Source organism: Barbus barbus, assembly GCF_936440315.1.
Source record: "Barbus barbus genome assembly, chromosome: 36".
Taxonomy (NCBI): Eukaryota; Metazoa; Chordata; class Actinopteri; order Cypriniformes; family Cyprinidae; genus Barbus; species Barbus barbus.
The window spans coordinates 22,844,617-22,860,347 of NC_136714.1; the positions used below are offsets into that span (position 1 = coordinate 22,844,617).

At 33.9% G+C, this 15,731-nt stretch overlaps 1 protein-coding gene across 1 annotated transcript; it reads right to left on the minus strand.

Annotated features, from left to right (window-relative positions):
- Positions 1-1,036: 1,036 nt before the first annotated feature.
- Positions 1,037-15,462, minus strand: LOC306856138 (protein ERGIC-53-like). Its single transcript, XM_079395176.1, has 13 exons — positions 15,254-15,462; positions 13,913-14,067; positions 10,176-10,283; positions 9,478-9,539; positions 8,999-9,098; positions 7,774-7,897; positions 7,167-7,225; positions 6,847-6,979; positions 6,262-6,449; positions 5,920-5,990; positions 2,774-2,933; positions 1,969-2,090; positions 1,037-1,643 (listed from the first exon to the last, which is right to left on the minus strand). The coding sequence occupies exons 1-13, from the start codon at positions 15,444-15,446 to the stop codon at positions 1,607-1,609; spliced, it is 1,512 nt and encodes a 503-aa protein (XP_079251302.1). The 5' UTR covers positions 15,447-15,462; the 3' UTR covers positions 1,037-1,606.
- Between the last annotated feature and the right edge of the window lie 269 nt (positions 15,463-15,731).

Below are 15,731 nucleotides of genomic sequence, written 5' to 3' on the forward strand. Positions count from 1 at the left end.
CATAAAGGGATGGACATGGTCAGCAACAATACTCAGGTAGACTGTGGCGTTTAAACGATGCTCAATTGGTACTAAGGGGCCCAAAGTGTGCCAAGAAAATATCCCCAACACCATTACACCACCACCACCAGCCTGAACCATTGAGACAAGGCAGGATGGATCCATGCTTTCATGTTCTTTACACCAAATTCTGACCCTACCATCTGAATGTCGAAGCAGAAATCGAGACTCATCAGACCAGGCAACATTTTCCAATCTTCTATTGTCCAATTTTGGTGAGCCTGTGTGAATTGTAGCCTCTGTTTCCTGTTCTTAGCTGACAGGAGCGGCACCCGGTGTGGTCTTATGCTGCTGTAGCCCATCTGCTTCAGTGTTCGACGTGTTGTGCGTTCAGAGATGGTGTTCTGGATACCTTGGTTGTAACGAGTGATTATTTGAGTTACTGTTGCCTTTCTATTATCTCTAACCAGTCTGCCCATTCTCCTCTGACATCAACAAGGCATTTTCGTCCATATTGTTCGTCCACATAACTGCCGCTCACTGGATATTTTCTCTATTTCGGACCATTCTCTGTAAACCCTAGAGATGGTTGTGCGTGAAAATCCCAGTAGATCAGCAGTTTTTGAAATACTCAGACCAGCCCATCTGGCACCAACAACCATTCCACGTTCAAAGTCACTTAAATCCCCTTTCTTCCCCATTCTGATGCTCGGTTTTAACTTCAGCAAGTCGTCTTCACCACATCTAGATGCCTAAATGCATTGAGTTGCTGCCAAGTTTTTATCTTTAATAAATTGGCAAAGATGTTAAAAACCTGTTATTTGCTTTGTCATTATGGTGTATGGAGCGTAGATTGATGTGGGGAAAATTTTTTTTTTAAAGCAGTTTAACATAAGGCTGCAACATAAAAAGTTAAAAAAATGAAGGGTTTATATATATATATATATATATATATATATATATATATATATATATATATATATATATATATATATATAAAAATAATATTTTTTAATAAAAACAAGACAAAACGTCTTTGATTTGTGTTTTATGTAAATTGTTTGAGAAGGAAAGACATTTTTGTTTCTTTTTTAAAGATTCAAAATAAGCATTCACAACTTTAGGTTCTTGCTTTTGCCAATACAATAAAGCTTTAACACTTTTGGAGAAAAAAAAAATCTGCCTTATTGTAAAGTTATAACCAAAGGGAATGCGTTAAAACACTTGATCCTGTTGCAATTACTTTTTTTTTTTTTTTACCACAGTTCAGAACATTCCTGGTAGAATGATTGAGTTTATGAAATGATTCCTGGACCAGTATTGAACAGTAAATATAATGTCAGACCTCTTAAGAATATATTACATCATATTCAGGAATCTTCAATTGCAAATGCCACACACACTTGGAAAAGAGCAGTCATTCATTCCTGTACAAATCTGATCAAATTAAAAATCAAGAATTAATAATAGTAATAAAAAAAAAAACACAAACAAAATACTTCAGTTTTCAAGTATAATAATTTACAGTTTGCAAACAGAAAACAAACTGGAAATTAACAAAAATTGACAATTTACATGTGCTGTGTTTACCAAGAGCTACGAATCATCAAAAAAACTTCTTAGCTGCTGCTTCCTGCTGACTCCTGTAAGTAGAAAATAAATAAAAACACTAAATAAATTATGACGCTTGATTTTGACTGACAAAATAAATCTTTTACAATCCTTGAATAATGGTCCTAATTTTTGTCCCATGCATACAAAATGTCACACAAGAGAGCTTTTAATTTAAAGACACGAGGAGAGATTTCAGTACTTAAACTACCAAAACATCAGAGGATACTATTGTAGGAAGCCAATAGCTGAAGCTTAATGAAGCACCCAATCAGAGGGGAAATCAGAAACTCTCTTACCATTTACATACCACTTAAAGAGTTTTGCATGAACACTGCAACATAAAAATTCACTCACTTGTACATAATGTAGCCGAAGAAGAGGAGGGATTGAACGACGATGAAGATCACAAAGTGTGTGGTAGAGAGGCAGGTGGGTAAAGGAGGAAGTTCAGGACATTTCACTTTCTCTGCAGGATTCTAAGCATCATGACCAACCAAAAGAAAAACAGGGGGGGGGTTATTGGCAATTTTTTTCAGACACACACGATTTAAAACAAGGCAGAAACCACATGGAGAAGTGAAGGGGTGATTGGTAAATGACTAGAGATTCTACAATGTAATGTATAATATGTATTAAGCAATGCAATATAATATAAATTATATTATTAGTGACTTTAATAAATACTAAACTAAAACAACTTGTTACAATATACGTATCAGTGTTGTTTTATTATACAGGTATATATAATATTATGCAATATTATATATATATATATATATATATATATATATATATATATATATATATAAAATACTAAATTTACATTATAAATAATTATAAAATCACATTAAAAAATTAAACTAAAAAAACTTGATACAGCATAAGTATCAGTGTTATTTTAGTATCATTGACATACTATTACAATTTTTATTATTATTTAAGAAAATGAATCTTATTTTTATATTTCTGTTTTCATTTTAATTTTAAAATTTAAATTGTGCTGCGAATTTTTGAAATTTTTTAATAGGTATAGAATTTTCATTATAATAACCAATAAATTGTATCATGTTATCAAAAACAAAAACCAGCTAAGCCTCACATATGCTGTGCTATAGGACATAAGGGCTATATCAGAAATGCTGGTTTATTTTGAACTTACCACATTTTTCTGAATTATGTGTTCGATGTTCCTCTTGACGACATGCAAATGCTCCTTGATGTCATTGAAATGCTGGACTGTCTCATATGATCCTAGTCCACCTGCGTGACCCTGCTGCTGACCCATTGCCAGCTGTTTAAGTGAGCCTGACAATGAGTTCCTACAAACCACAGCACAACATTAGAGCGATGCTTCAATTGCCATTTTAAAAACTTGAAACATTCATGATTCAGATGTCATGTAAAATACTATTAATTATTCAAGAAGAAAAGTTAACATTTTCAAAGACTTTGCATGCCAGATAGTTCCAGATGCAGATTGTTTTCTGCCTGTTTACATACAAGGGAACAGTATGTCATACAACAGGATCTTACCAAACAATCAATTCCTCTGAGACTGAGTGTCACAAGACTTAATCTATGTTTTAAATGCATAAACAACATTAAGCTTAGAATATCTGATCTGATTCCTAAGACAAAGTTCATGTTCTTTGGATTTCATGACATTATTTATTTATTGTAGATATGAGTATGCAAAAATTTGCATTCCCTATCCTCACTCAAAGTATTAAAAAAATGCAGCATGTCACGTACAAATCCTTGGAACTAATAGACTTCAACAATTATAAATATTGATATTCAATACGTTTCAATGGATAATTCAACTTTCTGAGCGCTCATGTAGAGAAATAGATTGTTATATTAATCTATTTTATTATATTAATCATTTTGAGCCTCTCTCACCTCTAGTGGTATCTTGCTAGCACTGCATGCAAACGCTGGTGTCACTGATCACACAGGCAAATGACTGCTGCGCCCAGGGTCTTCGGCCAAGAAAATCTTCATCTTAATATTACAGTGAATTGTCCCAATCTAATCTTTTAAGCCTCCTCTTAACTCTCCCAAAAGGCCATATATCCTTCAGCCTCATAGAAAAATGAAATTACCACGCAGCTCAAGCAGCAATGATTGCTAAATTAATCTTTCTAAAAAACATGGTCCCTTTCCTAAACAAATTTCAGATGATTAAGAAATACCCATTCAGGCCATGCCACAGCTTTCCTCAGGGGGACACGTTCATGCTTAAAATGATCATTAAAGATGGAATATTATACAAATATTACATGAATATATAAAAAGATGATACATTTATAACTGTTGTGAGTATAAACAAACAAAAAAAAGTGTATTTTCTAGATTAAGTGTACTTATTTCATAATACACTGAAGACAAAGTTTAGACTTAATATACAGTAATTTTTTTTATATTTATGATCAGCATATTAAAAAAGAGCAGCGCACAGTTTAACCTTTAAATCAGGAACATATCTTTAAATTTAAGACTGATCACGTATTATCATGTGCCTGAACCCAATTTCTTTGGATATCGTCTTCAAAATTCTAAGATGATTATTAGGATTAAAAAAAATATGAGGGGACGGTGAAAATGAAAATGTTTGGTAAGTCATAAGTACAGTCTCCTTCGGGAATTACAAAGACAAGAAAGCAATCAGAAGCAGACCGTGTATTCGCTGGTGTATGATGGATATATTTAAAGATGCGCATCTAATCTATCAAACAGAGGCCCATAAGGAGCCTAAAGGAAATCAAATTTGTTTCTTATGGGAGAAAAAAAATTATTAGACACAAATCTCCCTTGAGGCAAAAAATGAACATTTAGTAACCCTCCCAGTAATCTTTATCCACTTCAAATGACCTATATGTCAGGAGGAGGCACTTTTTCCCCATCAGATAAGTCATTTTATAGGGCTAAGATGAGTAAAATGAAATTATGATTAAAAAAACTAACTTAATGTGTATAATCTATAAAACGAATTCGATCAACTGAGCATTTGTTTGTTGCGGACCAAATGCTGTTTAAATATGCGGCAATAGGATTAGCCTAAATGAACAACTGACATAGATTACTGATCTTTTCGATGTCCTTCTGACAATAGGACGACAACATGGCCTCAATTTTGCCATTTTGATGAAGACTACTGTATTATTAGAGGTAACAATATTTGCATATTTTCTAAATACTGACTCTTTTATAAAAAAAAAAAAAAAAAAAAAAAAAAAACTAGTTCAAATGCCATCTTGTTGACAGACAAAATGGCTTAAAAGGTTCAAGATTGATAATATAAAAGATAAAAATAAAGCTTTTTATGTTGTGGTAAAATTCAGTTTCATGCAACACTTCATGCAATTAGGTTATTAAAAGTTTCAAACAATGCACTTCTGCAACCAACTCTTAATCTAAATGCATCCGCTACAAACAAAGCTCTTGCTTAAATCCCTAACAAAATCACTGGTAAGTGTCGTTCTAAAAATCGGTTTAACAATCATTATAGTTTGGATACATCAGAGTTATAGGGTTTTAAAAACAGTCTTTTGTGGGCTAATCCTCTCCTTGCACAGTTAAAAGAGTTTTAAATGCTGTATTTTGGTGTCTAATCCCAAAGCCTTATTGTTTGATTTTGTCTTTGTGCTTTAATCCTTGTTCGCTTACACTTCGCTTCAAAAACACCTGGAGGAAAACAAACAACTGTCCACTAACAAAACAAAAAACAATGCTGACATTACAGAGGTCAAAACAGAACAACAAACAAATGTATTTAATCTGGATTAAACAATGAACATCTTTAGATCTTAATGTAGAGACACAACGAACAAGAAGTTTACAGACAAAACCTAATCTGTTGCGTTGTTCAGTCTTTTGCAAAGACATGTAATGCGCTAAGGCCTGTAAGTAGTTGATTCACTCAGAGATTGAATGCGGCAAAACACTTTATTGGCTATGAATTTTCTGAAGTATACCAGATGAGTTTTTTATTAGTTAGTTTTAGTTTTGATTTAAATCAATTTGTTTATGCTTAACAATTAGAAAACATGTTATTTATAATGAGTTTGTTTTATACTTCTATTTATCCATGTCTATTCCGTTCTAAATACTGTTAAATGTAAAGGATTTGTTGTGGAGTGAGGGAAAATAAAATATGCTTATTTACTGATGCAACTTATGTGCTTTCAAAAATGCAATTTTGACAAGGTGTGATTTAAAATCAGGCAAGACTTATATTTTGGAAAATATGGCAATATTTCAGTTATTTTAGACAGGAGAACAATATTTGTCTTGGGAGCTTACCTTATTTCATTAAGGTTCCTCAAAACCTCCTGTTGTGTAGTACTAATGGTCTCCAAATCATGACTGGGAGCCTAAATAAAGCATACAAACTATTAGTTAGGCTCAAGGACAGTTTAGATCATAAATTAGATTAATCACTTCTAAGTATTTAAAGCAATCATAATTTTGGTGCTTCATAAACTGATAAAGCAACATGTTTTTAAAGATGTCAGACTAGAAATAAATACATCTTATGAAGGATTTTGATTGGATCTGCTATGACAAATCTGGTCAACATTAGTGTTCAATGCTTAAAACGTTAGTTTTTTTTGCCACATTTGAATTGCATTTGTCATATCCTACCTGTCCTGACTGTGCTTGTGACGAGCGTTTGGAGATCTCCTCTGTGATGACTGACACATAACGGCGTTGTTCATCCAGAATCATGGCCAGCTGCCTGTTCAGCTGCTTGATTTCCAGGTGGATTCGATTCTGCCCCTCAAACACCTGACGGATCTCCTGGTCATTAACGCTTTCAAACAGGTCCTCAACTGCCAGAAGAGAAACACTGAACAGATGTTTTTCTACAAATATGGGTTTTCATTTTTTAAACTCAGTAAGTTAAAATTAATTATAGTGGAAACAGAATCTGTTGTAAAATTAAATAAGTACATACATGAATAAACTACATATTTTATAAATAAATAACATTTATTAGCCTGTTGCAACAAAATGTGACTCATCCAATCAGATCAGGGTGAATAAAAAGTGTATTGGAAAAGTGTGTTTAACATGCACATATTCATATTCTCACATAACATTCTCTTTCTAGATTTCTGTGTATTATGTCAGTTTCTCTTAATGTTTCCAGGACATTTCTTTTGACTATGAACATCATGAAAATGTGCGTCTGAGGTCAAAACTTCAGACAGAATTAGAGCAACTCACTGGGCTGCCCCTGGACATCAGGGTGCTCTTTCTGAAACTCCTCTTTCCTTTTGTCCAGCTCTTGTTGGAAATTCTCAAATTCCTCCTGGTACTTGTCCTTCTCCTCTTTGGGAATCTCTTTTTCTGGGGGAGGCTTTATAGAAAGACACAAAACACACATTCAAACCCACTCACGCATATAGACACACTTACGCATACTCCAATTATAATGAACAAGAGGAATGGAGTAAGAGGTGGACACTTATGAAATAAGTATGGCCGATTCTTTTTAATCATACTTGAATGCGTGTACGCGACTGTGTGGGGAGGAAAATGCGTACCAGATTCTGCCCAGGCTCTGTAAGTCTGAACAGCAAAAATGACAGAACGTCATGGTCATCTGATGAAAACAAAAAATTATTTAGCCATATTTTTAAAGCTACAGTGTGCAATTTCAGTGCCACCAGCAACACCAAACATGTTTTAAAGTTTATAATTGCTTCTTTTAGCTATAAACTATTCTTTAGGTTACCTTTTATGGCTTAAATGGACAGTTCATCCAAAAATGAAAATCTAAAATTTTTAAAAATGAAAATGTACACATCCTGAAGATGTTCCAAACCCGTATGAGTTTCTTTCTTCTGTCGAGCACAAAAGAGGATATTTTGAAGGATGGTAACCAAACAGTTGACAAAAGCCATTGCTTTCCAAAGTATGGAAGGAAAAAATACTATGGAAGTCAATGGCTACCAGCAACTGTCTGGTTACCAACATTCTTCAGAATATCTTTTGTGTTCTCGAGGGTGCATAAATGATGACTTTCATTTTTGGTTGAAAAATGTCTTGAATGGTAGAAAGCAAACTATTTTCTTGTTAGTTGATCCAGCTGAAGGATAAAGAAAACACTTTCAATATGAACGAGAAAACTTTGTTATGTTTATCCCATACCTGCAAGTCCTCCAGTGGCCGCAGAGATGCCAAAATAACCAATATCAGGGATGATCATGTTTTCAACTCTAGTGCAGAACTCATAATCGTCTTTATCAGGAGTGAAGCCGTTATTGATGAAAACCTGAAACCATTGAGAATACTCAGATGTTACTATAGCTTGGAAATGTCAGATATTCATCACTTAATTTTTAAAAAGTTAAAAATGTACCCCAATTACATAAACATGCAAAAAAAACAAAAAAAATCACCAGTTGTGCAAAAATCTAATAAATTATGAGGGTCAAAAGGGCAAATTATAGTTGGTTCTTTAGAATTAAAGGGGTCATATGACATTGCTAAAAAGAACATTATTTAGTGTATTTAGTGTAATGCAATGTGTTTATGTGGTTTAAGGTTCAAAAAACATTTTCCACACACTGTACATTACTGCTGCTCCTCTATGCTCCGCTTTTCTGAAACGCGTCGATTTTTACAAGCTCATCGTTCTGAGAAGCGAGGCGTGCTCTGATTGGCCAGCTATTCAGTGCGTTGTAATTGGCCGAATACCTCAAGCGTGAGACGGAAATGTTACGCCCCCTTACCGTATTGTGATGCCGTGTCCCGGCGCGACGACACAAAAACAATAAAACCCATTATAAACAAGGCATTTGTCACATCCAGTGGGGACATAATTACTGATTATAATGACTTATACTGGCTTGTCGGAGAAACAACAAACAAGCGCTACTCTACACAGCCCAAAACTCGCGTTTGAATCGTCAGTGACAAATTATTTAAATAAGAAAACATACTTACAGGCTGTGAGTCAGAAGCGCCAGACTGTCCTTGCAAAGTTGGAATTGCCCCACTTTATAGAAACAGCCTTTGAGCATAACTGGTGCATACTCCCAGGTTCAGGAAATAGTCCTCCGTAAAATGCACTGTGCAAACTCTAATATTTAGAGAATAATAGTTCCGCCTTCTTTCATTGCGTATACATTTGGGCAGTGTTTTGCAAATCTTCCCACACCGTGACGTCGACATGTGGGGGTGTGTTTGAATGAGCCGTTTTAGGGGGGCGTGGCAAAGACTTAAATATTATAAAGAATATCTCTTTGGTTTTGAGACTTTAGTCTTTGCAACTTCAGGGATCTTATCTTATCACAAACAGCTTGTAACACTCCAAAGAGAAAGGAAACTTGAAATCGCATCATATGACCCCTTTAATATAACTTTGACCTACCGATAAATTCTTCTGGTAGTAGGTGATTTTGGCGCGTACAGGGTAAGGTTTGTTTCTGAAGTCTCTAAGACATGTACCCAGAGACTGGATTGTGCCATCACTGGAGAAAAAAAAATATGGTTTATCAAATACATGCATATATAAACACAAAGACAACAACAACAAAACGTTTCCTTTTCATGTCAATAGGAAAAAACTAAATTAGTTTCTATTAAAATTTCCTTCATTTCATGAATCAATAAAAACATATCAAGAATATGAAGGCCTATGGTTATGTTTGCGCAGTCTAGCACATATGCTGCTGACAGCTCTCCCCCGCTGGCTCACAGATCTAATTTAATGCTTTCACTGTTACTGCTCTCAGAATAAGACAGACAGAGGATTAGACTCTTTCTCTCATAAATAATCATATTTCCTAATCTCCTTTCAGTTGTAAAAATTAAAGCGCTGATGTCAGCAAGGAGGATATGTTTACTTACTTTTGATGGTCATAAATAAGTTTTCCATTATTACCCACCACTAGGACAGCAGGGTTGTTTTTCTACAATAGCAAGGTCACGGAAAAGAGACATAATCCTTATTTAGTACAGAGGAGATACATCTAGAGGTACATTGGTGTTTGTTCCTGAGGCAAAGGCAAAACACAATCATAATCCTTTGATAAATATATTTAGCTCTACCTTAAGATGTTTTGACTGAAAAATGCACATCATTCAAAAACAAATATTATTGGGGCATTTAACAGACATAAACAAGTGTTAATTTTTTTTTTCCACAACTAATAATTACAATAAATTCTAGGGTTACAATAAATAATTACAATAAATTCTATTAGAGTGATTAATCAAATCAAATATTAAATTTGCTTTGAACAGCCCCAAACAATAAGATATTTTAAAAATGTTATATAATTGAGACAGATGAGTAAAAACATTTAATATAAAATGCCTTTAAAAGTCAATATATTGTTTCTTTTCTTTTTTAATATTAGTTTTATTCAGAAAAAATGCAATTTGAGCATTTCTAACTTAAAAGCAACAACAATTCGGAATAACATTTGATACAGCTATAATTGTAAAATTATTTATAATTGTAAGATTTTTATACATTTAGATTATAAAATTAAACAAATCTGAAATAAAATGTTATTTAATAAAATGTAATTTTTTGTAATCACCTTTCCATCATTATCAAAAGAGTCAAAGAATATTCCCACGCCGTTCCACTGATCAGCGGCCCCGTACACAGGACCCTCCAGACCTTGACCGGCCGTGAACCATATGGCCTACAGAACACAGAAACACACACACACAAGGCTCTCTTCAGTGAGCATGGGTAATTTGGTAAGTGGTGCTTGAGATCAGTGTGGTCTGCTCCACTGGACTATGGAACAATTCAAAGAAAGCACATATTACTTGTACAACACTACATTTTAATTGCTCATTCTACTTTGCAAATGCCGAACAACATGAATTTATCAAGGCTGACCTATGGACACTTTTCCTGATAAACGGTTTATGAAATATCCAAACCTAATAAGTCAAGAAAATCAGATTATGTGTAAGTTAAAGTGGTATAGCACACAGGAACACTGTTAAAAAAAAAAAAAAGAAAAGTTGAGCCAACTTAAAATTAAGACAACCAGCTTCAGCAGATTTTTTTTAGTTTTCTCAACTTGATGTTTTAAATTTATTCAACAAAAATTTGAGAATCTCCTACAAAAATAAGTTGAGAACTAAAAAAATCTGCTGAAGCTGGTTGCCTTAAAATTTTAAGTTGGCTCAACTTTTTTTTTGTTTTTTTTACAGTGAATGCAGCCACACTAAATTAGTCATAGTGAGCCTGATATGCAAACCTACAATTTTATGGTTTGTGAAAAACAATGAAAGTAACAAATAACTAAATTTTGACATCTTATGAAGAAAATGTGACTTGTTTGCCCATGCAAAACTGCCGCCACAATGCTAGGGTATTCTGTGTGGTTGCCCAGACATGACTATGCAGGTGTTCTGAGTGGCTGTTAGCTGATTTCTATGCGGTTAGTAAAAAGTTCCCAAAATCAAGTCTCTGTGATTTTCTGATCTCTAGATATGACTTCACAGGAAGTGGATACACTACCCTTCTGCAGTTTCTGTTTCACATGTGTCCTTCCCCCCATCAGTTAAACATTTGCACTTGTGTCATGCACAAGTTTAAAATGACATGTTTATTAACAAAATGCAGGAATTCAAAGACTCTCTAGGGCTAGTATGGTTTCCACAAAAATCATAAGCAGCACAACTGTTTTCAACTTTGATTATACAAAAATGTTTCTTGAGCATTAAATCATATTAGAATGATTTCTGAAGGATCATGTGACACTGAAGACTGGAGTAATGATGCTGAATTCAGCTGTGCATCACAGGAATAAATTAGATTTAGAGCTGGGTAGATTCCTTACAAATTGTAATCTGTTACTGATTCCAAATTACAAGACAAAAAAAAAATGCAGTCAGTAACGTAATCCATTACATTACACATTTTAGGTAATATAATCAGATTACTTTTGACCAACTCGTTTATCACATCGATTTAAACAGGATAATCTTGTACCACATTGATGTAAAAATACAAAGAGTGAGAAAATATATTCCTTTCATTGTAATTAACAACATGAAGTGCATTAAACATAATATTACATCAAGCTTTCCCAAACTGGGTTCTTAAAAGGAACTGCAGGGGGTTTGTGAGTTTAATGAAAGGCAAAAATGTAATTAAATCATAAAAAATGTAAAATTAAAATAAATAATTTTAAAATAACAAATCAAAATAATTCACTTACTAAAAAAAGAAGAAATATTTTGTGCTTACCGGTGCGCCTTATGACTATTACCCAATGTCAGAGAACTGTGAACATGCAAATGTGATACTTAATTATTAAAATATGTATTTTAAAATCTCAGGGGTACTTAAAGGGGCCATTGATTATGATTTCACTTTTTTAACTTTAGTGTGTAATGTTGCTGTTCGAGCATAAACAACATCTGCAAAGTTACGATGCTCATAGTTCAATGCAAAGAGATATGGTCTTTTACAGAATTGATGATTGACCACCCCTTTAAAGTTCAAGATTCAAGAGTTTTATTAGGTGTAAATATATTAGGTGAAAGAGGTTCAGATGACAAAGTTTGAGAATGTCTGCAAATAAGAAATAACGAGAATCTGTGCATTTTAATGAGTTTGAAAGACAAAAGCCTTTCAATAATACATAATGATACATGGTTAAATGTAATAGTGTGATAATTCAAATAAAAATGTATGTGTTCATCAGTAGTTGATGCAATGTTGAAACTTCTTAAACCTGAAATGATTTTTGTAAATCGATTGGTCAAATGCTGTGTCGCCACCCGACTAATGACTAGTCTGTGTGAATGTCCACAAAACTGGACTTTCTGAGTGTATATAAGTGTAGGCTATTTATAAAGAAAGAAAAAAAAAAAAAGTAATTATAGAGAATCAATAAATGATGAATAATTTATTGCTATTGTGTGAAAAAGATGTAATCAATAAAAAATTAACTGTAGTCTGATTACGAGTATTTTAAAATGTAATTTACTCTAATTACAAATACTTAATTTTTGGAATCTGATTACATAATCCAGATTACATGTAATCAGTTACTACACAGCTCTGATTAGATAAATTATTATTTTTTTAAATAGAAAACATTAGTACATTAGTACAGAAGCTTCTTAATACCAAGGAATAAAAAAAAATTAAAGGGGTCATCGGATGCCCAATTTCCACAAATTGATATGATTCTTTAGGTTCTTAAAGAAAAGTCTATAATATATTTTGGTTCAAATTTCTCAATGGTAGTGTAAAAAACACCTTTACCCTGCGAAAATCAGCTCTGTTTTCAGCAAGCCGTTTTTTTAGTCCATGTTGCTTTAAATGCTCATGACTCTGCTAGCCCCGCCCCGCCCCTCTCTTCCGTAGGGTGGCGAGCAGTACTTCAGTCGCGAAACTGGCTAACTAGAAAATTATTAGGAAAGGCGATTTGCAATGATTCATAAAAAAACTTTATACTCACTTCTTCTGTAGATGAAGCTGGATCACGAATGATTCGAGCGAATATAGACGCATTTATGTAGCTCGGGATCGGCACATTCACTTCAAAGTGAAAGTAACGTTAATCCTCTGCATCTTCAGCGGCTCAGATGTCAGGAGTAAATGATGACTGCTTTATTCATTATTACATCCAACAACAACGACAGCTCTCAGCTCACTCAGGGCGGGTCTAAGATAAGACGGCTTGTCAATCAACTATCGTTGGGGGGGCCTGTACAGAATTACGTCATTCTGACAGGAACCTCAGAACAGCCTGATTTGAGAAAGGAGATTTTAAAATAAGGATTTTTAAAAAACCACTGGGTGGATTTTTATCATTATAGGATGGATGTGTACACACACTTCCAACACACATTTATGTTCAAACAACTTGAAAAGTGAATTTTGCATCCGATGACCCCTTTAACAAGGTAATTGCGACATTTTATTTCATAATTCTTGCAATGGCAAGTTTATATCTCACAATTCTGAATTTAAAAGGATAAAAAAGGCAATTACCTTTATTGTGTATATATATATATATATATATATATATATATATATATATATATATATATATATATATAGATAGATCACCTTGAACTGAAATTCAACCTGTGACACTACCTCAAGGCTGTCATACCCATAAAAGGGTCAACATGACCCTCCACTGTCATAACCATAACAATTTTGTCTGTGCTTCTGTATGTTTACAAATGTTTACAGCCATAAATGCAGAAACGAGGCTTACATGTACAATATAAACAGTTATTTTATATAATATTCATTAGATAAATATTTAATAATTATTTTCCCTCTTCTTACCAATCCATCTGCTCCCATTCGGCCTCTTCCGGACACACGGAATGCCACTTCAGCTTCCCAGTGTTCAAAACTTACAGGGCTTTTTGTCCATACCGAACCCTTCTGGCTCCGCAGAGAAGGGGTGATTCGGATCTGATCCGAACCAGGAATGGCATCTGGAGAAAAGGTGGCAATGGGGGAATGCATAAATAAATAAAAAAATCATAATGTACATATAAATAATGTACATATTTATTTTGCATCCAAAATAAAAGTTTTGAATTATATAATATATGTGCGTGTACTGTGTATATTTATTATGTATATATAAAGACACACACATACAGTATATATTTTGAAAATATTTGCATGTATATATCTATATTCCTATAATTTATATTATATATAAATGTATTTAATATAAAAATATAAAATTTTTCTTAAATATATACATGCATGTGTGTGTATTTACATATACATAATAAATATACACAGTACACACACATATAATATGTACACAAACATTTTTATTTTGGATGCGATTAATCGTTGCTCAGCACTAATTTTTTTTATATTAAAAAGGTTGTTTTTCAAAACCAGGAAGAGCTGAGGTAAGAAAGCGGTAATATCTGGCACAATACCAGGTTTATGAGTAGAGACTTGCATGCTTGCATACCTGACAGCATACTTCTCTATTGAGATCTATTTAAACATAACATGACAGAAACCACAACATTAAATCTGAGGACTAAGTAAACAGCATTTATTGCTCCTTCCGGCTAATGCCTGCAGTGTATTTGAGAGATTTGGGAAACAGAACGGTTGCAAAACAGAACTTTGCTCTTCTCACATGCCGAGACCAATTTGCTTAACCCTTTAGGGAAACTAGTGCCATGTCAGCTGTGAAACTGCATGCATATATTTATTAATCACAGTTTTGACAATGTCACCCAAGATTATGCATCAAAATTATGTGAATCTGATAACTAATTTTTAATAACTTTTTTTATTATTATTAAAAAGTAGCTGTTGATTTCTCAACACACCATAAAAAACAGCTGGCAGTGCACCAAACACATCAGAACTGAGGTAGTGCACTGATTTTAAAATATTGCATAGTTTACATCAAGATATGTTACAAAATATCATAATTTGCATTATTACAAAAACCCCACATGCCAAAGCAATGCAATCTACCATCATTCATTCCATAATGACTGCATCATTGATTCAGTTCATTTTAATGCAACTTAAGAGGAATTTAACCTACACGTAACTACATGGACTAAACATACTGACAAATGACAGACAGAGATACAGATGGATGAGAGAGGACAGACAGACACCCATCTATAAACTTACTCCCAGTATGAATCCAGAATGGGATTCTTCCATCACTCTGTGTCAGATGTGGCCCTTTGAAACTGTATTTATACTCAAAGCGCCGGTGCGGCGAGTCCCCGGCAGCGCTGTCGGCGAAAACGGGCGGAAATATGAAAGATATTAGTAATAAATAGGCATAAGCTGCCAGGCACTTGGCTATGGGCACCGCCATGTTTGAGTCTGAGTGCTGACGTAGCGCAGAGAGGGGGCGGGATGACTAGAAAGGCTGAAGGGCCAACAGGGCGCTCTCTGATTGGCTGAAGCGCTTGGTTGACACAAGGGGCATTAATAAGCGAACCGCTTTGAGCCTCGTTTTCAGATACTGATGACATGGTGCTAGACGTAGTAAATTACCATAGTTTGATCTGCTTTTATATTCAGAAAATGTAAAAATTGAATAGTAAAAAACAACATATTATACAGTTATATTATACATTTGCAATTTCTAATACTGGTG

Coding starts and splice junctions, on each gene's coding strand:
- LOC306856138 (XM_079395176.1), bottom strand. CDS start 15,446: ATGGCGGTGCCCATAGCCAAGTGCCTGGCAGCTTATGCCTATTTATTA. Junction 9,540..10,175: donor CTTTTGATAATGATGGAAAG/GTGATTACAAAA, acceptor TTGCTATTGTAG/AAAAACAACCCTGCTGTCCT. Junction 2,091..2,773: donor ACATAATTCAGAAAAATGTG/GTAAGTTCAAAA, acceptor CATGATGCTTAG/AATCCTGCAGAGAAAGTGAA.